This window comes from Cydia strobilella, chromosome Z (assembly GCF_947568885.1).
Source record: "Cydia strobilella chromosome Z, ilCydStro3.1, whole genome shotgun sequence".
NCBI lineage: Eukaryota > Metazoa > Arthropoda > Insecta > Lepidoptera > Tortricidae > Cydia > Cydia strobilella.
This window is the reverse complement of record NC_086068.1, coordinates 54,935,510-54,960,194: the sequence shown is the minus strand read 5'-3', so window position 1 is coordinate 54,960,194 and position 24,685 is coordinate 54,935,510. Positions and strand designations below refer to the sequence as shown.

The window sequence follows — 24,685 nt, the reverse complement described above, 5'->3', positions numbered from 1 at the left end:
GTCTAGGTAAACAAAATCTTAGTTACAATAGGACGAAACATAATACCTATACCAAAGTTTCGTCGCGAATAATTATCGAGGTTGGCCATCGCCTACACTAGAGTACCTACTAGCCCAAAATTAAATGGGGAACCTAACTCTAAACAAACTAATATTTTAGCCCAAAACCTAAAATATCGCTAAAAAGTAAAATAAAATAAATAAATAATAAAAAGATGATAAAAAATTTAAACAAAAAAACAAGTATCACTAAAAAGTAAAAAATAAAATTTAATAAATAAATAAATAAATAAAAATAAATGAAAAATAAAAATAAATAATTTTTTTAAAAGAAAAACAAAATAAAAACCAAAAAATAAGTAAAAACTGTAATAATTTAATTTCAATTCTTTAAAAAAAAAGGGAACCGCCTTCAAAAAACCAACCCACTGAAAAGCACAAAATAATTTTTATATACCCCACCCCCTATCCTTGTCCAGTCCCTATCCCGTTGTAAAGCAAATTTCTGGCAAAAAGTAATTAATACTTAATAATAAGCAAATTAATTACCATCCGGGTAATGACTTAGTTTTTGAAGGCGGTGCCAAACCAACAAAAACTTTCTTTGCTGCGAAATAGAAAAAGAAATACGAGAAGTAGTTAGTAGTGCAAGAACTAAACATGTCTTTCTGTTGGATTGGCACCGCCTTCGAAAACTAAGTCATTACCCGGATGGTAATTAATTTGCTTATTATTAGGTATTAATTACTTTTTGGCAGAAATTTGCTTTGTACGGGATAGGGACTGGACAAGGATAGGGGGTGGGGTATATAAAAAATATTTTGTGCTTTTCAGTGGGTTGGTTTTTTGAAGGCGGTTCCCTTTTTTTTTTTAAGAATTGAAATTAAATTATTACAGTTTTTACTTATTTTTTGTTTTTTTTTACGGTCACTTTTTGATACATGAAGATTCATTTCCTATAGAATGGGGATTCATCTCAGAATAATGACTAAAGCATAAAAGTCGGGCAAAAATGCTTCGCAAATATGTATACCCGTACTTTACTTCCTTACGTATTAGATAATGTGCCGAAAAGAGATGCATATATGCTTGTTATTTCTCATTTACGTACGGTGTCATGTTTGATAATTTGCTAGGGATGTAACTGTGTCGACTTTTATATCGATAAATTATGCATAAGTTTATGTGCCGTGTAAAAAAATAATCACGAAATTGGCAAATTGATAATAGTCTGGCTAATGAAAGTTGAACCTGAAAAAACGCGGCAATTTCAAGAAATCTGTAGCAGGCGGCTCGTTGAATACAAGGATTGCATAACTTTTATACTTTTTATAATTTTCATATTCTAAAAATCATTAAAAAGTATAAAAATTATTCAATCCTTGGAATCAAAGAGCCGCCTGATATGAGGATTAATGCATGTACCTAATATAGCTTTTATCTCATTTGCAGTCTACCACTCAGAACCGTCTAACTATACCTCTCGTTTTTTTATCATTAGAAAGAAGGCGAGCGATCTTAACGTGTCGTTTTATCGAAAAACACTTTGAAAATAAGTCACAACAAATATAATATACGATCATTTACATACTTTTGCTTTCATAAGTAAAATATTGCTATATTTATAAAAAACTTGTCAATAAAAAGACACGTGGAAATGGTTTACCGTTTTTCTAATGCTAAAAGACTAAGTATAGTTTCTAGTCATGTACCAAATAGGAAATGAAAAAAAAAAACGTTCGTGTAATATATAACTTTTTTATTTAATAAATTAATTAATAAATTACGCGAAACTCGGCGTAGGTGGCGCCACTATCACAATCTGAGGGTCTATCGCGAAACAAAAAAATCGAACTTTCGTTATCTAACATCTCTGTCACTCTTGCGTATTCGAGCGATAAAGAGGCAGCTAGATAACGAAATTTCGGATTCGAGTTTTCCGGTAGGTCCCCTGAAAACTTATCAAAAACCTGTTAAAGGTACAGTATGAATAAGTTACTCTACGGTGCACTAAAAAAGCTAGTGCTGCACTCTGGTGGCAGAACATTGCAGTAATATCCCCTATTCCTCGTCCTTTGGAAATCTGAAATAAAAAGTTGAGTTTTGTGAGATAGGTAAACCAACAATATTAATAAAAGGAACATTCATCAATGATTATTAATGTCTTTTTTATTAGGGTTCCGTACCCAAAGGGTAAAAACGGGACCCTATTACTAATACTTCGCTGTCCGTCTGTCTGTCACCAGGCTGTATCTCATGAACCGTGATAGCTAGACAGTTGAAATTTTCACAGATGATGTATTTCTGTTGCCGCTATAACAACAAATACTAAAAAGTACGGAACCCTTGGTGCGCGCGTCCTACCCGCACGACCGGTTTTTAGTATTATACTTATAGTCTGGCAAACACAATCTGTCAGTAAGTAAGAACAAAGAAAATTATAGGTACAGTCGAAGGCAAAAATATCGATCCAGACAAATGGCTCAAAAATATGTGAACACGATTTTATTGTCTGAGCGTACACATATTTTTGAGACTGGGAATGTATATATATTTATGCCCTTGACTGTACTCATCAATTAAAATGAGACAGTCCTGGGCCAAACTATAAGAAAGCTGTAAATGTCGATAGGTTATTGATCTGAGGTCGATACATCACTATGCCAAAAATATAACCTTTCATACTTAGCAGAAAAGTTCGAAAATATATGCAAAAATCTATATAGACTTGAATGCAAGTAATAATTACATAAACAACATATCGATTTCAATGTTTAGGGTCAGGTCCTATAAATTAATTTCTTCCAAATTGAACAAAACTCACCGATTAAAGGTTATCGGTTCGTGCGTGTTTTCTTTTCTTCCTGTATGCGATTTACAGCCCTTGATCACACAAGACATTATCACAAAGGGAACTTCAAACCATTACAAATAAAAACTCAGCACGTTTTTTTCAGGAATAGCAACAATATAATTAAAATAAACCAAGATGACCGCTGAAATTCCAGAAATATTTCAACTAAAATAATACGACTATGTCAAGTTGTTACAGTTGACACCTACCTGTGAAATAACGAACATATATTTTATTTGGCTGGATTATATTATAGAACCACATAGAACTATTTGAGATTTTCCTCAGTTCATCTTATGACAATACTGAAAAAAACGAAAGAACTTGCGGATTGTTGTCTCACTCACTCATAGACAAAAAGTAATAGCGTGTTGTGAATACGATACCTTTTACCAAGCTTTTATTTTTGCCCGACTTCTATGCTTTAGTCATTATTCTGAGGGATTCATTGACATTGACATGACATGAGATATCGTTATGTCATGTCAATGTCAATGAATTCGTTTCAACATGGTTTCAACTTCAACACAACAGAATCGCAAAGTATTTATTTTTTCTTTGTATGTTTAAAACAATGTTGAGTGCATTAAAACTAGAATTCAGCAATAACTATATCAATTTGCGCTATCTTGTTCAATATAATTTGCATTTGTTAGGTCACAATCAAATAACACTTGTGACGTTGTGATGAATTTACATCGTTTTGGTACATTGTAAACGAGCAAAAAAGCAGTCACAGCTTAATTTGAATGCAAGTATCTTTAAAATATGGAATATCCCGTATTTCACACCAAGAGAATGGTTCAAAACGGTAAGGAAACAATCACATGGTTATTTTTGCAATTAAACGCAGTTTTGTTTGACTCCCGATAATTTAAGAAAGTCGGATGTGGACCCTTGAGGTATACAAGGACTTACTGTGTTGATAAGTTAATGCAAACATATAGACCCCTGCCAACACAGTGCATCCTTGGGAGCTCTGAAAATCTTACTCACTATTATAGTTTTGTGACTCGACTATAGTTGCAACTATTCATAGGCTGCGGTGGCCGCTTGCTAACAGGCGGGCTGCATAGTTGTTTGCCACAGATGTGGTATAAAAATTGAAAAGGTATACACCTTGTTTTTATCTATAACTTATCCATTAACTTCGGGTTATGTTTATATACTTTTAAGAAAACTAAATGGCAGTAAATTTAAAAAATTTTTTTTTAATATATAAAGTAAATAGCCCGGTCCACACATAGCGAGCAGCCTCGCGAGTCAATTTCCTCGCGCACTAAACGACCAGTGTAGATGTGCGCGCATGTTGTATATACATTTTTAGACGTGCTAGTGCGCGCCGCCTCGGCTGAGCACGACTACACTGGTGGTTTTGTGCACGACGAAATTTCCTCGCGCGTATGCTCGCTCTGTGTGGACCCGGCTATTAAATGTTGCATATAGCGTTGTTGTAACACGGCCATTACATTTAACTTAACCCAACAATTGAAAACTGTGACATATCAATGTCATTTCGCTCACCAATCGTCCGAGATAGTACTTATTTTTAGTAGCAAATGTACGAACTCATACTAAACACTAATCAATATGTAAACAGGCCCTAAGGCAAGTGTACACGCTCATAGGGGCCTTATCAGAGAAAAATAAATTTTTGATTATCTCTGAAATGGCGCTAATTAGAATACCGGAGTCTGAAAGTTACTTCATTTAAGCTCAAGAATGCACCCTTGAAATTAACGGAAAAAAAAACACATGGTGTACTAAGGTCAGGTATCAGACTTATAAAATAAACTAGCCATGAATACATTTATGATTCAATTTTTAATTGATAGATTTATTAATGACTAGTATTTGCCACCATATTGCCATGGTCGTGCAAACTGATAGTTGATTTTGGTCAAATAGGGTAATTGGTCACATGCTTGCATTTCTTGTTATTTATCAGCAACAGAAAAAAACTGTTATTTTTGTTTACAGTGCCAAAAATCATAAAGGTTGTTAATTTAAAGCGATTCTTGCCAGAAGCTCCACTAGAGGTAACACCTAAATTAAAAAGAACTTGGCATAAGCCGGTTTTACATACTTCATCAAATATTGATGCAAGTAAGGACAAGGTTCATGTCCAAAACTGTGTGGTTGAAATAGACAAAGTCTCAGAAAATCAGGATGCATTAGACAATACAAGTGACACACAAAATTACTTAGACTTTAATGAAAAAGTAGTGCTAAGCAACGGAAGGAAAATCAAGTTTAGAAAATGCTCGCATACCCATGAAGAATTATCTCGGCTTCACGAATGTACTGATGACAAGTTAATGCAAGTTGGGGATGTGTTTGATTCTCGGGAATCCTTTAAGCAGTATCTAAATGATAATGCCAAGAGATGGCACTACTACTATGTATGCCGAAATAGCAAGAAAACGTTTATTGAGTACAACTGCATTTGTATGGCATATAACATTAAGGAGAGAGAAGTGGTGATAAGAAAACAGAAGAAGTAAGTAATATATGTTTAAGACCAATGAAATTGGGTCACTATAAAAAAATTCCATAAAAAATCTGTTTTCATGTATATTTTTCATTGGTGCAGATCTAGCCATATGTTAATAAATAATAAAATATCTAAATACCTGTGTAGTATACCAAAATATGCAAGTGTGCATGTTTCAAAATGGGGTTCTGACTTGTTTAAAAAAGCATACCACTGGTTACAGGGTCATTAACAAAAGCTCCTCTTTGCATATCTTGCAAATATGCAAAATGCTAAAAAGCTCTAAATTTAGGCTTGATATTGATAAATTGCTCATCAAGACAATTAGGAATAAGTAATGAAGAAGGTTAGGCAAACTAAGTAGATTCATAAATGATAAGGTCACAATAGATGTGACCTTATACAATGCACCATAGCTTTTCATATGTACCCATATTAATTAGTGTCCGACTGAAACCAGACTTTTTTGCTGAAACCGAAGGTTTGGTTTTGCTCTAGTTTCAGCCGAAACCGTACCTTCCGTCGGACACTACCGAAAATACAGGTTGAGCGCGGTCGAAAGCTTCAGCAATTTTTTGGTCAACCTTATTTATTCCAAAACCTAAGTATACTTACTTAGGATGGACGCTAATATTCATACAAGGTGAATTTCAAATGCCATTCATCATTACAGGCGGACAACCGCCTGCCCTTGCAAAGTACGGCTGGCGATCAACCAAGCGAACAAAGTGATTGTGTACTACGTGTGCAATCACCACGACCACCCCACGACCGCCAGCGAGTTCTACCACTACCCCCATGCTAAATACCTGCCTCAACTTCTTAAAGAGGAGGTGCGTATAGCAAATTTAACCATATTGTGATAATTGTAAGAGTTATTTGCCACTGGCACTACCAGTGGTCATTAGGTTTTGTGTACTATGTGTACATGTGCAACCGCCACGACCACCCCACGACCGCCTGCGAGTTCACCATTACTCCCATGCTAAATACCTGCCTCAACATGTTAAAGGGGAGGTGCCTATAGCAAATTTAACCATAATTGTCTAAATAGGTTTTTAAATATATTATAAAGTCTATCAATAAAAAGAAAACAAATGTGAAATTCAAAATTTATATGGGAAATCGACTCTTAAGCCTACATTTAATTTAATAAAATTTGCCACCCTTTTCTACTGACATATTGACCCTACCGTAATTTCACCGGAATAACTGGAATCGGTTAATTTTATTGGAATAACTGTTAACCGAGTTTTTCAGTTCCTGGATTTGACGTACCTCGGTTTGGACGTGGACCTGATACAGAAGTACATCCACTCCGTTGTCGGTCTTACCTTAAAGAAGAAAGACATCTGGTCCTACGCTTATAGGTTTAAAAGGAAAATATTCAATAGAAGTATAAGTGAAGAACGGCAGATATATATGAAAGGTTTAATTGCAAGTAAGTACATTAAACACTTCCAACCCCATTTTCACCCCTTAGGAGGTAATTACAAAAATCCTTTCTTAGTCGAGCTCTAAAAACATTTCAAGTTTCAATATGTTTTAAATTTTAAATTCTGATTCTTGAACATATTGAACTGTATGTATTTGTATCTAAGTAATGGAATACTTTAGGTATGTTTACAAATGTTAGATTTTTTAAGTTTTCTGCTATCACCTCAGTACTTTACCTACAAGATTCTCGAAAATACATGGGGCTCTTAACTTATTCTCTTAATTATAATAAAAAATTAAAGAAAAGAACAAATAAATTAGTTACGAGTTTATTTTTCTTTCAGAAATCCGTGACACCTACGATCCGCCATTAGAAACTATTAAGCAACACGGATCGCCAAGTAAGCATGTCATTATCAAAATATAATAACTAAGATTCATCATCATTACTATCATTAGTAACAACTAATGATAATGAATCTTAGCTATGAATGAGGATAATTAACAAATAAGTTTGTGAGAAGACAACGCCTTATGATATTAAGTCCGCTCATTGTGTACATACTTATACTTTAAGAATTTTAACAAATTGATTGTTATTTTAGACGAACATACCGAAGTCGTTCTTTCCATCAAAGAAGTTGAAGGGAAAACAGGTAAGCGCTCCTCAAAGTTCAAACCTTCATATACAGGTTGTCTGATTTTAAGCACACATTTGTAAAGGCTAAAAGAAGGAAAGAAATATTATATGACTTCGTCGTTATGTTTATCTTTTTTATGCTTTTGTTTTAAAGTATGTAATATCTTTACTTGAATATAGTTGTACTAGCCTTATGAACCGATTTTGCATGTACAACCAACCTTAGTTTATTAATTTTATTATGGTTCATTATTTTTTTATGTGGGTATTTTTGCACATTGTAGCTTTTCCTCAGTCACCCGTTGACCACGAACGCTGTAAAGGGTTCGAACCGTCGGGATGTATTATAAATTCAATATACGCGATATAATACGTTTTCATAGTTTTATTTCATGAGTAACTATCGCGGTAACCGAAGACAATAAAAAAAAAAATTGTTTAATCATTAAGTTATGAAACTATTAGAGTTCTGATTTTGCCATTTTGGCTAAGTAAAATGCTTTCTAACGGTAGATAGGTAATATTTATTCCTATTATTAAAGTGACATATGTATGTCACCATAATATAACCAGCAACCATCCTATATTATAACTAGTGATGTCTGCCTGTTATTCTTGACATTTTGTTTCAGCTAATCCCATGCTAGAGACGTTGACCGCCGATCTAACCCTAAACTATAGCACAGACTTGCTCAACCAAGTTCTCGGAAATACCACAGACAACACACAAGTCCAGTACCTAACGGAAGAAGGCATATTATGTGACGAAAACGGTACACAAGTTACCAACAGTTCTGCTATAATGCAATTTATTAACAATTACGCGTATGTACCTGTTCAAGACTTGCAGCAAACTGTGTTCAGTGAAATCAGTCATGAACAGGACCCTTTTGACTTGGTGCGAGATGATAATACGGTGATTTACGAAAGTGAACCTTATATGAAAGAGACGGGTGGTGCAGTTTTGAATGACGTCTCTGAATTATTAGATGGCAATATTAGTTTAGAGAGCTCAAAGCAAGATGAGGCAGTGACATGCGATAGTCATGAAAAGAGGTAATAATAATAATGGCCTACACATTCACACCTATAGGATAAGGAAAGGTACAAAAAATCTATATAAAGACGTTTCCGTCAGTATAAAAGGGTTGCAAATTTAAAAAATGTAGGCGCGAAGGGTAATCCCATAGAAAATTTTCCTACTGATAACATTGTTTTATAGACTATAATGATCGAACCTGCTAGCAGAATTTCACGAAAATCGGTTGAGAAATGCGACCTGTTGACGAGAACATCCTTACATACGAAAGCATTTTTGGCCAAGCTGAAATGGAGACATTCGGTTTCGCTCGGCCAAAGATAGTCCGAACGTATTTTACACTTAACCACTACATAGAATATAATGGAATAGAATTATTACATTGCTGGACATAGGCCTCCCCCAAGGCTCGCCACTCCGACCGATCCTGTGCCGCTCGCAACCACCGAATTCCCGCGACCTTCACCAGGTCGTCGCTCCATCTCGTTGGAGGCCTACCGGCAGTTCGTCTTCCGGTACGCGGACGCCATAAAAATAACATACAGTGAACAAATCCATACTAATATTATAAATGCGAAAGTCTGTCTGTCTGTCTGTGTGTTCCCTCTTCACGCTTAAACCGCTGAATCGATTTAGATGAAATTTGGCATACAGATAAGTTGAGTCCCTGAGAAGGACATAGGATAGTTTTTATCCCGAAAATCATCCCTTAAGAAAGTAAAAAGCGGGGTGGAATTGAGATAATTAATGAAGTGTCTGCTAATTTGTGTGCATAATATGCTCAAATTGAATAATTACTATAAGACTTTCTCCAGGCGCTATTCTTACTCTAGCTGGGGTTACCAAGTCCACGCAGACGAAGTCGCGGGCAAAAGCTAGTAGTTAAATAAGTAAAAATTACACAGCAAGAAGATATAACATAGTAACGACTAAATTAAATTAAGATTGTTTATATACACGGTGGCTAAAAATAAATGCATTTTCGTTGCCAGGGAGGTTTTGGGATTATACTGAGCAACTTTTACTATGGGACCAACTACAAAATCCGAATTTTTTTTTACCCTCCCATAGAAAAAGGACCAGCCAAAATGTATGAAACAGCCAAACTTTATTATTGCGATTTCGGAGTTGGTCCCATAGTAAAAGTTGCTCAGTATAATCCCAAAACCTCCCTGGCAACGGGAATGCACTTATTTTTTAGCCACCCTGTATATAACAGGGGGCTTTGGCTACTTATAATGGTTTATATGTGACGTTTTCAACCAAAAGATACCACATTGTCACTCGTCGATAAGGTTGATTTCGAATTGAAGCTATATATAAATAGCGCTTTATTGACAACCGACAATAAGTACCCTTTTGGTTGAAAGTGGCACATATTAGTACTTGTTTCCAGGTTGTCGCCTACCCCCGACACTCCGGCTGTGTACGCACAAATGGATAATTTTAAGAAGTATTATTACGTTGATCATCGGTATATTCCATATGAAGACCAGAAAATAAAGGAAAATAATGTTGTTAAGCACAAAGCAGATTCTTATAGGTACATAATAACATCAATTTGTCATTACAACTTGTATTGTACATAAAATAAAAATATTTAAATGGATTATATCGCGTATAATGCATTTAAAATACATCCCGACATCTCAAACCCTTTACAGTGTTCGTGGTCAACGGGTGACTGAGGAAAAATGAAATGAAATGAAAAAAAAATATATTTTAGAGTAACTATGCTCACACAGATTTCCCGGGTTACGCGTGAACAAGATTCATGTAACTGCGTCGAAATATTCGGGAGCTAAAAATAATACAAAAGGTAATCACGGTCCATATCCCGGTCAAACTAACCGTGAATCATTCAAAACTGTCATAAAGATTTGTTAGTAGACTTACTTTCCCTAATGTTTTGTACCTAATTAACTATTCTAATATATTCACATCTGAAAAATATATTTATTATACGCGATATAATCCATTTAAATATTTTTATTTCATGAATAAATATCGCGGACAATATTTTAACCGAAGAGAATATTTTATACTGTACAGTTAACGTCAAAGATGTGTTTATACTTTTGCACCGTACTCTTTCGCAATAAGACGAAAAATGTAAACATATCTTTGATGTAGACTTTTCTCATTAAAAAACCGGCTAAGTGCGAGTAACACTCGCGCACGAAGGGTTCCGTACCATTACGCAGAAAACGGCAAAAAATTTCACGTTTGTTGTATGGGAGCCCCACTTAAATATCTATTTTATGTGCGTGTGTTTAGGTATTTGTTGTTATAGCGGCAACAGAAATACCATCTGTGAAAATTTCAACTGTCTAGCTATCACGGTTCATGAGATACAGCCTGGTGACAGACAGACGGACAGCGGAGTCTTAGTAATAGGGTCCCGTTTTTACCCTTTGGGTACGGAACCCTAAAAAATGACGGAATATATAGACGAAGTTCTCAGTACATTTTTGATATCGCATAACGATCCATAGATTGACACTTTGCTGGCATTTCATGAATACTTGTTTCAATACGCATGTCACATAGACATACATCTCTCTTCTCCATAAATGATATACAGGCTGGCTAAAAAATAAGTGCATTCCCGTTGCCAGGGAGATTTTGGGATTATACTGAGCAACTTCTACTATGGGACCAACCCCGAAATCGCGAAAACAAAAATTACCGTTTCATAGATAATGGACCAGCCAAAATGTATAAAACAGCAAAATTTGTTTTCTTACGCGTTATAATCCCAAAACCTCCCCGGCAACGGGAATGCGCTTAGTTTTTAGCCACCGTGTATATATTTTTTGTTCTACTAATAGGAAACACTACAAAAAGTAAGTTATTTCATATTTGTTTTACCAGTGGCACCAAGCCGTCGGGCCTGTCTCGCGAGGAATTCATAAAAGGTAATGCGTTTTTATTATATCACAAGTGTAAAGGCATATTATGACCAGGGACCGGACAACCCTTTCCGCGATAAAACCCTTTCAATGGGCGACACTTAAACACGGCTAACACATTGAAAGACTTTCCCTTTTGAACTGCAAGCCCATTCATACCCTTACCTTTGACTAACCCTTACCGAAAAGCTAACCAAAAATAAGGCTAGCTCTTAATAAGGGTTACCCTTATCTTTAAGCGCTTTTTATAAAGGTTTCCCTTTGCGTGAAAGAGACAGGATTGGTTTATATCTACGGTAGTGTATGAAAAGGAAAGAAAATACGTGCCTAGTCAAAGAACGCCGCCGTCGCCGCCGACGATCGCTCGGATTCGAAGTAATGTGTGCTTTATGAACAAGGTAGACGACTTAAATTAGCACGCTTATATGCTAAAAGGGAAGCCCTTTATAAGGCTAACCCTTATAAGCAATATGCAAGGAGTTGGTGAGCGGCAGATAAGGGTTTTGTAAGGGTATTTGGGCTACCGATTACTCAAATGTGGTAGCTTTATATAAGGGTTTTTAAAAGCAAAACAAAGGGTTTCGTCTGGCAAAGGGTATGGTGAGTTAAGCCTTATGCAATACCCTTATAAAACCCCGATAAGGGATAGCGGGCCGGTCCCTGATTATGACCGCCACTTATATGTCGAGTTTGAAATATAATGCTTGAAATAACAGCTCGAAATATCGACTTTAGAGTTCTAAGCGGCGGGACCCATAATGTAAGTAAATAAAGTAAAAATTATTTTCATTTCTCATGCTCTGAAAGAGGGTTATTGTTGTTCTAAAAAGTGTGCAGAAAATGATACGTGTCTGCACTAGAGAATTTTACGTTCGAAGTACGATTTTTTGATTTTTTTTACGATAAACAATTTAAATTTGAGTTTAAATGGACTTGTTATACAATGTCCATTCTGATATTTGACTCCATTCCATAAATAACGATACTTTTGCCTAAAATTGTTAACTGAAAGTACCCTTAAGAAATACTATAAAAATGTATGACCATATCTATATATACTAGGTCATGTTTTAAAAAAAACATGCATTTTACTCTCCTCGTATTCGAAATGAAAAGTAGTGTTTTTAAATCGGGTGAAAGGCATCATTTCAGCCTCGGACTATTGGCGGGAACTTAAAAATGTAGAAATGTAGTTAATATAGTTCCAGTTCGTGTTATCTTTGGTTCGAGTCAGAAATGGGTACTCTCATCCTAGTAGCTAGTACGAATCAAAGATAGATATAACTCCGTAATAGATGGATACAGTCTAAGGAAAAAACGTGCCTCGAAAATTAAGAAAATTTGATTCTCGATCAGATGGCGCCACTACCTTTGGCCTACTCTCGTATAGATGGCGTTGACGGTTTCGTTTGTTATTTAACAATTTTAACGCTTATCAGTTAAAGAACATGGGTCAAAATAATATAAAAATAATTAATGCAAATATTGCAATTAAAAAAAATCATTTAGCCATATATAAATAAATTTTTAGATATTTTTATTTTTAGTTTTAATCGAGTGTCGATAGATGGCAGTGAATTTACTGTAGCTTTAAAATTTACTATGACAGTACCGCTCTATACCATTATATCCTCTTTGGTACGAATATAGTGTGTTTGTAACTCTGAAGAAAGCACCTATTTCCGATAAGACTTCGTTTTAAATACGAGGAAATTAAAACGCGTCTATGTTGTGTATTTTACAAAGACGATTAATAATAAACTTGTATGTTTTGAGGTAATTTCCACTGAACTGAGGTTATTTATGGAATCGGGAGTTAAATATTACAATGAAATTTTACAACAAAATCCATTTTGAACCGAATTTTCATAGCTTGTTGTAAAAATATACACTTGGCAAGTAAATCTCCCTAGGATCGAAACGTATCATTTTCAACCACCACTTTCAGGGCATGAGAAATGACAACACTACTATTTCCAGCCCCCGATTTCGTCTACCACCCGACGCCAATCCGCCACTGCTCCGGGCACGAGCACCTGACCCTACTCACCGACACTGACGCCATCTTGCCCGGAGCTCGGTTCCTCACGCACGACGTTTTCCTCACGTACATAAACGAGCGGGCCAATCGCTGGTTCTTCTATTACTCGCTAATGGAGAGCGGCAAGGCCCCGGAGCATTATGTGTATAAATGCGTGTACGGGAAGACTAGAGTGTCAAAGAACGCTTATCGCGCCAAGGGATTGAGAAAAAGGTAATTATAGTTATAGTTTGTCAAAGGGATGGTCTTTTTTTTTATAAATACCACGACGGTGGCAAACAAGCTTACGGCCCGCCTGATGGTAAGCAGTCACCGTAGCCTATGGACGCCTGCAACACCAGAGATATTTCATGCGCGTTGCCGACCCTTTAAATTTCAAACATAGTACTAGTACTTTGTCTTACACTAGTAAGACAAAGTACTTTGTAGTAGTAGTTTTTTGTTCCTATTTACTGACAATTTGGTTTGACCAACTATACATATAAACGAGCGGGCCAACCGCTAGTTCTTCCATCACTCGCTGATGGAGAGTGGCAAAGATCGGAGCGTTATGTCACATAATTTATATGTATAAATGCGCAACATAAAAGTCATGTTGTGTTGTCATTATGACCAACTTCACTCCGAAACGAATTTGTTAATAAAAAATGGGGTCATACTAGTATTACTCTAGAGTCAGAACAATCTAACTCTGCTTAGGTAGACTTACAAAGTGTGGAGTGTCACAAGAAACGTTCAATTTCCACCGTGGAAAATAAGCAGATCTTGCCCTGAAATTGATAATCTGACAAAGCGGAATATTTCAGAAACAAGCTGACCACGCAATGTCCCTGCCAGATCCGTCTTAGGCGGTTAGAAGCTGACCCGACGTACCTCACCGTATTATACTCGTGCAATCATCACGACCACAAGTTGGACTCGACACAGTTTACCGCGCAACCGCACAGTCGCAGGCTCTCGTCTGTCATTAAGGAGGAGGTAACCTAGCCTGATATAACAGATATAAGGGGTTGGTGCATTGTGTTGTATAGCAACTACATGACTACGAGTTGGACTCGACACAACTCACCGCGCAACCGCACAGCCGCAGGCTCCCGTCTGTCATTAAGAAGGAGGTATCCCAGCCTGATATAACAAATATATAAAGGGTTGGTGCATTGTGTTGTATAGCAACCATCACGACCACGAGTTGGACTCGACACAGTTCATCGCATAAAATAAAATAAATAAATAAAAATGTTATTTATTCAGGTATCAACCCATTACATTAAAATAATAATTATTATATTATATATTATAGCATATTTTTTTTTTTATATGGACTATTGTCTGAAATAAAGTGTTTTTTTATTTATTATTATAATTAGTACATGCCATTTCTAAATTTAACTAGCCGCTTATCATCTGAAAAAGGCGTAACCTTTTTTTTACCTAAAGAATATCTCACTGGAGAGTCGTGAGATAGACTCAACAAAACTAACAAAATTCATATTTATTCTGTCCGTGCTTTTTGCGTACCAGGTGAAAGATCTGATAACACTCGGCGTGGGCGCGGACGTGCTCCGCAAATACGTGTTCGCCGAAACTGGAGTACGGGTGTACGGAAAGTACTTCCACAACGTGCGGACCGGGATGAAGGCCCGCGGCGAGCAGAGACATTATAGCGAGGAGCGAATCGAAGCGCTCACTAAGAAGATCAGAGGTTAGAGTTCTCTTTTTAGGGCTCCGTACCAAAAAGGTACAAAAGGAACCAACATACATACTACCGGTCGCGCAAATTAGTAAGCCGCCGATTTGCCGATAGATAGCGCTGTACATAGTTATGTAAAACTTCTGGTCAAAAGTCTTGTGTTTATAGTTACATGAGATACCTAATTCAAATTTTGTACGTAACCCTCGGTGTGCGAGTTATTTCATCTTACTCTCGGCTACAAAACGCACGATTCGAGCGACCAACGTGTGACGGTCGGCGTAAGCGTCCAGCGTGTGTTTCGTTTGCCTCAGCTTTGAGCCAAGAGTACGCTTTTAGACTTTTTCTCTACCGCGTCGCACGATCGGCGTCCTCTTTTGTGAGCACATGCATCCCTTGCAACTTCCAGTTATCACCTCCAGGGCTTTACTCTTTTACCGGTCTCATTGCTTCGGAACTGACATCCCTGCCTGCGTATTTTGATTCTGCTACAGAATTTAAATGTTATTATTAAACCTACTACGAGTAGGCATACTCTTAAGGGCCACTTGCACCATCCCATTAACCTGGGGTTAACCCGTTAAACCGTTAGCCCAGTGTCAAATTGTACTGGTAACCATGATAACTCCAGGTTTAACCGGTTAACCCCGGGTTAGTTGGATAGTGCAAGTGGCGCTAACAGCCCAATTTATCAACTTTCGTACGGCGTACTAAGGGTTCAGGCTTAAGGCGAAGACAGATGAGGAGTGTCTTTTCAAAGCGGCTTATTTATGTAAGGCTTTCACAGGGAAATAATCCCTTTTGAAAAGATACTAAGAGAAGGTCAGTCTTACTGTTATACTCGTACAACACGACCGAACCTTTTAATCAACTTTGGTGTATAATGGTTCCTGAATTTACAGATTTGGAAGCGATATATGGGAATGCAGTTAAAGTAAACCCACAAGCACAACAGAGGAAACTGCCTAACGTACTAAGTTAGTATAACAAATAGAATATATAGCACTTTAAGCTCGCGTTTTGTACACATAATTAATGTCATTAACGGGTGTAACTCGATTAAATTTCATTAGCTGAAACGTCGGAACAAATAAAAGGTAAAATAAAGAAATTTAAACGCGTTAGACCCGTTAATGACATTAATTAAATATAAAATAGACAACTAAGGACGATATGGCAAAATTAAGTTATTACAAGTATTATATTTTTATTACCAGATCAAAATAAAGGATGCATCACGCAGGCGAGCCAGGATGAAACTGTAACTCAAACTCAAGGTAACCAATAAAAGACGAAATTATGACGAAATTATTCAAGAATCGCGGTATGACTGCACCATCCCATTAACCCGGGGTTAACCGGTTAAACCGTTAACCCAGTGTCAAATTGTACTGGTAACTATGGTAACTCCAGGTTTAATCGGTTAACCCCGGGTTAGTGAATAAGTGGGCCTAAGAGGAAAGCGGACGACCGCTTCTACATGCAAACGTAGACCCCATCTTTGTCTTTGGATTGGTAATATTATAGAATATTACTACATATATAGGTACTTTTACACAATTTGATGTAAGTACTTTATTGATCGTAATTTTATTTTCGTCCATAGTCATCTAATATATCTATAATAATCTAATATAGCGATCGTAATTAATATATAGTTGGTCAAGCAAATGTTGTCAGTAGAAAAAGGCGCGAAATTCAAATTTTCTATGGGACGATATCCCTTCGCGCCTACATTTTTTAAATTTGCCGCCTTTATTTACTGACAAGATTTGCTTGACCAACTATATTATGATCGTAAATTAATACACTTTCAGATGTTTTTTTCAATTTTGCGCAGTATTTTAGTTAAAAAAAATTACATTTGCTTTAAGACGAAATGGCGGAAAATTTGGAAATGTTGGTGATTTTTAGTATGTGATTTAGGCGGTTTTTTTCGGGGCTTGCAATTATTTTATATTTAAAAATTTTATCATTGGTATATCACAAATAGTGTACCTTCCTGATGGTAGTAAGATTTTTCATATATCTTACTGAAAATTATATATTTACATAAGTATACCGAGAAACGCGAATCCGAAATTTCGCTCTCTGCTTCTTTATCGCTCGAATATGCAAGAGTGACAGAGATGATAGATAACGAAATTTCAATTTTCTTGTTTCGCGATAGACCCTCAGATTGTGGTAGTGGCGCCACCTACGCAGAGTTTCGTTTCCTCTTAATTATACATTTTGTGAGGTGAATATAAATCTTACTTTGACGAATTTTACTTATTTTTACGAAGCATGTTCTGTATACTATTTTGAGTGTAGCAACTGTGACGAAACCTGCGCTGTGGTTTGAACATTTGTAACTGGCGTGTACGTATTTTTGCAATTAATTTTAATATCTAATATTACTTAAACTATTGAAGATTATTATATCAGCGTACGTAATAAGTGTAGTAACACTTATACCTAATACCTAAGCGTTGAGCTGCGGGCGCGAGTACTCACGATAACTTGAAGTGTGCTTAACGTTCAAAGTACCTACCGTAGTTTCTGATTTCGCATTGCTGTAGCTGTGTGTTGCCATGTATATTAAATTATAAATTTCTTTTCAGAATATTGTGAGCTTTCGGACAGAGATGATTTTGCCGAGGAAGTCTACATCATGCAAGCTGGTAGGTTTAAATGTTTTATGCAGTCTGTTTTTCCTTTTAAATCTAACCCGTACCGTCAAATACTTCCCATAACATCAAAAAAAAGTAGAGAAAGGGAAAGGCATCCGGCCATCAAGAATTGGTTTTTATCAGCCCCTTAGCTTTTGTTTTTTGGCAAATATGAAATCGAATAAATACTCGGTATAAGATACGCAGAATAAGTAATAGTATTATCATACAGAACGGCCACGCACCGCCCCGCCCCGACTCAAATTACCTCACCCCGCGACAGCAGACGACTGACGGCCGTTTGCCGGCCGCTCAGTACTATTTTTAAGCAACTTACTTACACTATGACCCATGACGCGTGTACAGACGTGCCGTTCACACATACCTAGAAACGCAAGTGATTTTTGATGTATTGCGTGTCCGCCCTGTGCCAATAATATGTGTACTCGAATAGCCTAGACATTATGGTAGTGTACAGATATTCAACACCCTTTACCCTTATCGATATTTTGCACCTTGTCGGCACCTTGTGGCCTTATACCAGAGAATAAATAATAGTACTACCGTACAGAAAGGAAACTTACTGCAAAACCGAAGTTTGACAGCGGTTCAGGGACGAACCATGCTGTCCCTTTCTAATATATGGCACTATCCCTTTCGGCTAAAAAGGGTTGTCATAATCAAGGCTCGGAACCGGTTTTTTCTTCATACAAATATACCGGTATTGTTACGTTCCTTTTCCTTCTTTGGATTATTATTTCATTTTTAATGGGACAATCTAATAATACGAAGTTGTTACCTAAATACATGATTCAGTCCTACGTAAAAAAACATAAAATAATTAAAAATATAGGGCTATTTCGTGGTTTTGAAAAAAAAACCGGTTCTGATCCTTGGTCAAAATTCAAGTCATTATCTTATCTGTGGTCGTGCACGCAAAGGGACGTCAAGTTGTGCCAACCCTAATAATGAGGGCTATCGTTTTTTTGCTCACCAGTTGGCGCCTCTGTTGATGGTGGTCCAAAAGACTATAGAACAGCTGTCAGTCATTGAAGTGACAAGTGACATTTGACATTTCGAACTATGGAAAAGACCACCATCTACACTAGCGCCCCTAGCGGCGAATTCATACGCGTTAGCCCTCATTGCTCGGAGCAATACTGAGCCGAACTGAGCCGAGTTTGCCCGAAGCGAGGAGTTTCGCACCCCTGCTCATACGCATATTCTAAGTCTGCTCATATCACGTGTGCGGCGTGTCATCGTAAACCTGGTTGCAATGCAAGGTTGATCTGGCGATCAAAGGGTTAATGAGTTAACAGTGCACTTTCTCTTTATTTACCAGATACTCTACCTCTGGAAGACACAGCGAAGCAGAGTAGACTTGAGACGCGACTGCAGAACCTGTCGTACCAGGACATAGTGAACACGGTGATGCAATTGCAGGACTCGGTGCGGTGTGATGGTGCACGGAACGACGTGCGTGTTGCCGATATGAGTGATTTAGATAATATTGGATAGGGACAGGCCAGATCAAGAATCGGCCAAATTTTATTTTGTTTTCGATTTTTCTCCGTCAGATTTCTATAAAATTTGGTGGATCGATAGACTTCTCTATTCTGTACATACCTATCAAACGCAATTCACCGTATGTCCTAAAAAATCTTCCGTTGAGTTACCTACGAAAATAACATACGTTTACGTAACTCAGTGAAGATTTTTTATTGAAATGAATTGGACGATGTGTACCTATTATTATGCAACGAGGTCAGGATTTTTATAAATTATACTGAAGTTACTAAATTATGAAATCAATTTTAATATTTTATTACAGCTCTGTTTTTTTCCCCTCTTAACGCCTCCAATTTTAATGAGTGGTGTAAATTTCAGCTCAGTTTTTCACACATTTACTACTTTAACATTAATAACCTATTGTAAAAGATAGCTCTACCTACACACCAATTCACACATATGGGTAGGTACTTATGTTTCTAAAACCGTGAACAATATAGAACACATACATATTTTTGACTTCTTATGAAAAATGTGTTATAAATTTTAGACAAGCCGGAGCCGATTTGGTTCTTAAATAATCTGCACTATAAATGGTCAGCAATTGTCTGAAAACTAGCCAAGCCAAGCCGGCGGGAAACGAGTAGCCACTGCTAAAAACTGAAATGTAGTCCTCAGGTATTGATAAGTTTACCATTTAATTCAGGTTGTTGGAAAAATAGATGCGCGGTGGTTTCCTAATAGAAGGCAGCTCATAGTCTGACAAAAAAAGAATAGAAATTAAAAACTGGCAATACTGTAGTGTCGTCCCGTTTTCTTATATAGATTGATTTCAAAGGGACGACACTGAAGTATTGCCACTTTTTAAATTTCTTTTTTTTTGTCAGACTATAGTTTACGGACTAAATATACATACACATATGTAGGTTAACCATTTGACCGCCAAAGACGTCAACTGACGCGCTCGCCCACATCCCAATATCAACAAGCAGGGACCCGTCCACCCCTTCCCATAAAAAAGCCTTTAAGTGGCTTAGTCGTTTATCGAATAGCCCCAACGATTGGCTTTCCCTTTAAATTTCTTACCTGTTCATTTGACTTAGCTCTAGGAAGGGGTTTCTCCTTTAGATATACCGCTAAATAAAAATCAGTATCCCCTTTCTTAATTTAAAAAATAATAATTATGACATTTGTGCTGTCAAACGCGCTAGACACCCAGTCCTACACTTTAAACATAAATAAGCAATATTTGATTCTATTTTTACGAAGAGAAAGTTGAAAATGGAATAAGCGTTATAATTTATAATCAATACCCCTTCAAGAGGTTAGCGCTTAAGGAACGGGTATCGAACGGGAATCAGCTTACCCGTATCGTGAAGCGCTTAACAAGCCAAAGGAAAATTTAGAACAATTAGCGCCACTTGCACCATCCCCCTAAACCGGGGATAACCCGTTAAACCTTTATCCAATGTTAAATTGTACTGGTAACCATGGTAAATCCAGGTTTAACCGGTTAGACCTGGGTTAGTGATTGGTGCAAGTGGCCCTTAGACTGTAACAAATACTTTGGACAGCTAGCTGTATAGAGATTTATCACTATTTGGAAAAGTATTCCAGGATGGCAGATACCTTTGGCGCGTTGTTTCTTCAGCTACTATTGATACTGACTGTACTTAGCCCTGTAGCCGTTAATTTACTTGTTATCAACGAAAACATCTCATCTGCAAATTACTATTCCATACATCACATCAGGAACAGAAAACTCACGCAAAAACCGTAGTGATACGTCAATCTCAAAGTGAAAGTGACTTATCAGGGGGCATTGTCTGCGGTCCTTTCAAATATGAAGCCAGTTTCGCTTATGTTAATGTAGCTGTGATGAAATTATTGAACCGTGTAATGAAAACACTGTGACGAATAATTTCAGCTCGCTTTAAGAGGCCGGTGTCGATTTTAGTCGCAAAAATGTAATATTTATAGATTTAGTCGGTAAAATTGTACACCTTTTGTTACCTAATTGAAATAACAAGTACTGGTTTCTATTAGCACGTCTTCTTATCTTGCCCTTTATCAGATCATTTTTTTGAAAACAGACTCACTAGATTAGTAATGATTTTTTTTCTGATGGACGTTTAGGTAAACGCGCGTAAAGCACTGATTTTGTCGCTCTTATTTGTAAATATCGTAAAAATTGAATTGCAAAAAATGGTAAATTTGTACTACACATATTCTGTACTTGACCTTTATCAGATTACATTTTTGTTATATGACTTAGAGTTCGAGGAAATGAAAGTTAAACGAATTCAATTTTCTCCAGAAATTACTTCAAAACAAGTGACAATTTCTCTGAAAATCGGCTTTATTTCAACGTAATTTTGATACTTAAACAATCTACAGCATTTGCTGAAACTATTCTTATACATCAATTTGTATAATTTACCACCATAATTTTTTGATGGATTTTTAAAAACTGCCCCTTCTCTTCATATATAACTGGTGACGCACGCTCGCGACCTCATTATTAAAAGGCAAGATGAGAAGACGTGCTAATAGAAACCAATACTTTTTATTTAGATATTACGTAACAAAACGTGTATAATTTCAACGACTAAATCAATAAATTTTAAATTTTTGCTCCAAAATCGACTACGGCCTCGGCGGAGTCGGCGCGAATTTCACATTGGTACGGCCACAAGCCGGTCGGCTCCTCGCAGACGCGACCAGTTCCGGACGAACTCCATCGCTTCTGCCATACATAATGTACAGGCACATTGAAAATGCGCTCCGGCACGGCCCGACTCCCGACTCCAGCCGTGGTCGGTGGGAATCGTACATTAATATTTTAGTCTTATGGCTCGGTGGATTACGCTCGAGTTTTAAAGCTGGCCACTGATTTGTAAAGTACCTATGCTTGTAACCAGTAGTTGTAATGTAACGTATATATTCCTTTATTACATTACAGTAATATTAGGTGCTACCTATGCGCCAAACGCTTGAGGCAAGGTCCTCTCCTCATCCTCTAGTACAAACCAAACTGCTTCAAGTCTGGAGTCGCGCGCGACAACGCAAGTCATGCTAATCGGTTAGTTGTCGGGCCTCAGCGCATGCCCTCCCGCTTCACAGACCCCGAATCCAGGGTTTCTACCACAGATTTAATATATACGCTAGATGACGCAAATACCACGATTTGTATTGAAACCAAGCGTGCCGACTTTTTCATACAATATTTACGCATAATATAATTTTAAAATGACATCTGTGATAGGAAATATGTTCTTGCCATTGGGTGCTCGCCATTATTGGGCTGTTGCAGTTAATTATCATGCGACGAAGCATTTTTTAAGTTTTCACGGACGTCCGGCTGCAACAACGGCGGCGTGGACTGTAAAGAGCGACGGTCAACCTCGACGCTTGGTCGGGGTTCGGACACGCGAAGTAGATGCATTTGCGTATTTATTTCTGTGGTTTCGACAATCGACAAACGAAAAGTAAAAACGGATCGGAATCTCAAATGCTACGAAAAGTCACGTGCCTTTTTCCATACATTATTTAAGTTTTGTAATCTTGGCTAGGCCACCTGTAGTCCTGTACCTACTTCAAGCACGGCTGAACCACCATTGCAGTAACAAGCTATATGCGATATAAACGAAAATTAACGATAGTTACACAGCTCTTGGTTATGTAATAGTTTTATTTGATGTTAGGCAAATATACACACTTTTTTTTCATTCACAGTTCCGGTTGCCTGTATTGCAAAGGTTTTGCAATGATAAGATCTAGCCAAGCATTGTTTAGTGCTAAGGATCTCATATTAAAATGTAACCAATAAGCGTTTTCTTAAAATGAATTTAGGTACACCACCTCAATAAGTAGCTACTGAAACAGCCCTTACAATAGTATAAATATTATTCAACTCGCATTAGTACGTAGAGCCGGAGCAGCTAACAACTTTCGGACCACCTCTCGTTATAGATATTCCAGCAATTTAAATTTGCGCTTTAATTCACATTGCATCGTATTGTTTCCTAAAACAATCCCGTATCCTAACGTCCTTAATTGCAATGTTTTCTTTGTACCTACTGACCTATTTGCCGATGAAACAGCTTCACAAGTAACCTAATCTTAGAATACTAGGGTGTAGCTACCACGGTGTCAAATCCTCTTACTTGAGGAGGCCTGCGTTTCTGGATGGAGTTAGACTGGCTAGACCTCAATAGGTGGTATACGTACCACGCACAAAGGCCCAATATATACGGCCTAAGTGAAGAAACCGGGCCCCATAGCATAACCCTACCGCCAAGGGCATTATTTATAGAGGGATCTTTCAAAATTCAAACCAGATTTCACCGCCATTCTTTATGTCCCTTGCGATCTTTAATGCAACACCATCGGTAACTTGCATTTACCTCACTACGCCATATACGTGGTGATCTTTATCGAAATGGTTTTGTTTTATAGTTTGTTAAAGCGTTGAAACTTTCATCAATTGAGTTTATACGTGAAATGTTTATCTTCCTTATTTTTACTCTTTCGTAACTTATAAACAGGTAATATGTACGCAGAGTACGAGTAGCTTGGTATTTACCTCAGCGCCTCGCTACATACCGAATCGATTACAATAATAGTATAGTAATACGTTAAGCATATAGGCAGAGAAACAAAGTAATTTTAAACGTACCTACTTTATCGGTAGGTATATAATATCCCAACAAAAACATTTCATGTAAAGTGTTGCCAAGACTAGGCGCATAAAGCTTTTACACTCAAAAGTTATCAGATCCCGTAGTAGGTACCAAGATTTTTACTCTGTAAGTCCTAACTTTATTAGCTCTATAACTGTATAAAGCCAACATCTTGGTCAAACGTACAGTACGGCTTGGCCGTTTCGTTGCAGTCACATAAACACTCACTCGGTGGACTTATTGTACAAAGTAGTTACACAAATCTTTTAAATTCTGAGTGTCATTAAGGGATTGTCCAATTTGTCCATTTGACAGCAACAAAACGGCCAAGCCGTACTGTACGTTTGACCAAGATGTTGGCTTTATACAGTTAAACTTTAAAGTTAGGACTTACAGAGCAAGTCTTGGACACGCACTCTAACGCGTTGACAATAGAGGCGTGTTCAGATATTTGTGAGCGCCTTGGCCGCTCCGATATATCTGATGGCAACTGTACATATTCTTTCTACTTTACTCAAATAAATACCGTTAAAACAAAAATAGGTCAACTTATTATAAAAAACTGGTTATGCATTCTGCGTAACGTTTTAACTGCAGACTTGGAATAAATCGATTGGAGTGGTTTTCAGTTCCGAGACGACCTTCAAGCTGGGTTCCTGATTCACATACCACACTGGCGACCTTTCATTCCTTCTTTCTAGTCTTTTCACCTATAATAAAAAAAAAACCGGCCAAG

The 24,685-nt window shown here is 37.1% G+C and overlaps 1 protein-coding gene across 2 annotated transcripts; it reads left to right on the top strand.

The window, feature by feature from the left end:
• The first annotated feature begins 3,360 nt into the window (after positions 1-3,360).
• On the top strand, positions 3,361-19,564 carry LOC134755157 (uncharacterized). Of its 2 annotated transcripts, XM_063691657.1 has the most exons (16): positions 3,364-3,665; positions 4,835-5,354; positions 6,022-6,181; positions 6,609-6,789; positions 7,130-7,186; positions 7,391-7,441; positions 8,058-8,481; positions 9,861-10,007; positions 11,339-11,382; positions 13,357-13,630; positions 14,224-14,395; positions 14,939-15,119; positions 16,010-16,084; positions 16,325-16,384; positions 17,711-17,770; positions 19,101-19,564. In XM_063691657.1, the coding sequence occupies exons 1-16, from the start codon at positions 3,623-3,625 to the stop codon at positions 19,274-19,276; spliced, it is 2,625 nt and encodes an 874-aa protein (XP_063547727.1). In that variant the 5' UTR covers positions 3,364-3,622; the 3' UTR covers positions 19,277-19,564. The 2 variants fall into 2 exon arrangements, with proteins under 2 accessions (XP_063547728.1, XP_063547727.1); XM_063691658.1 differs by lacking the exon at positions 4,835-5,354 and having other exon boundaries at positions 3,361-3,665.
• Positions 19,565-24,685: the final 5,121 nt, after the last annotated feature.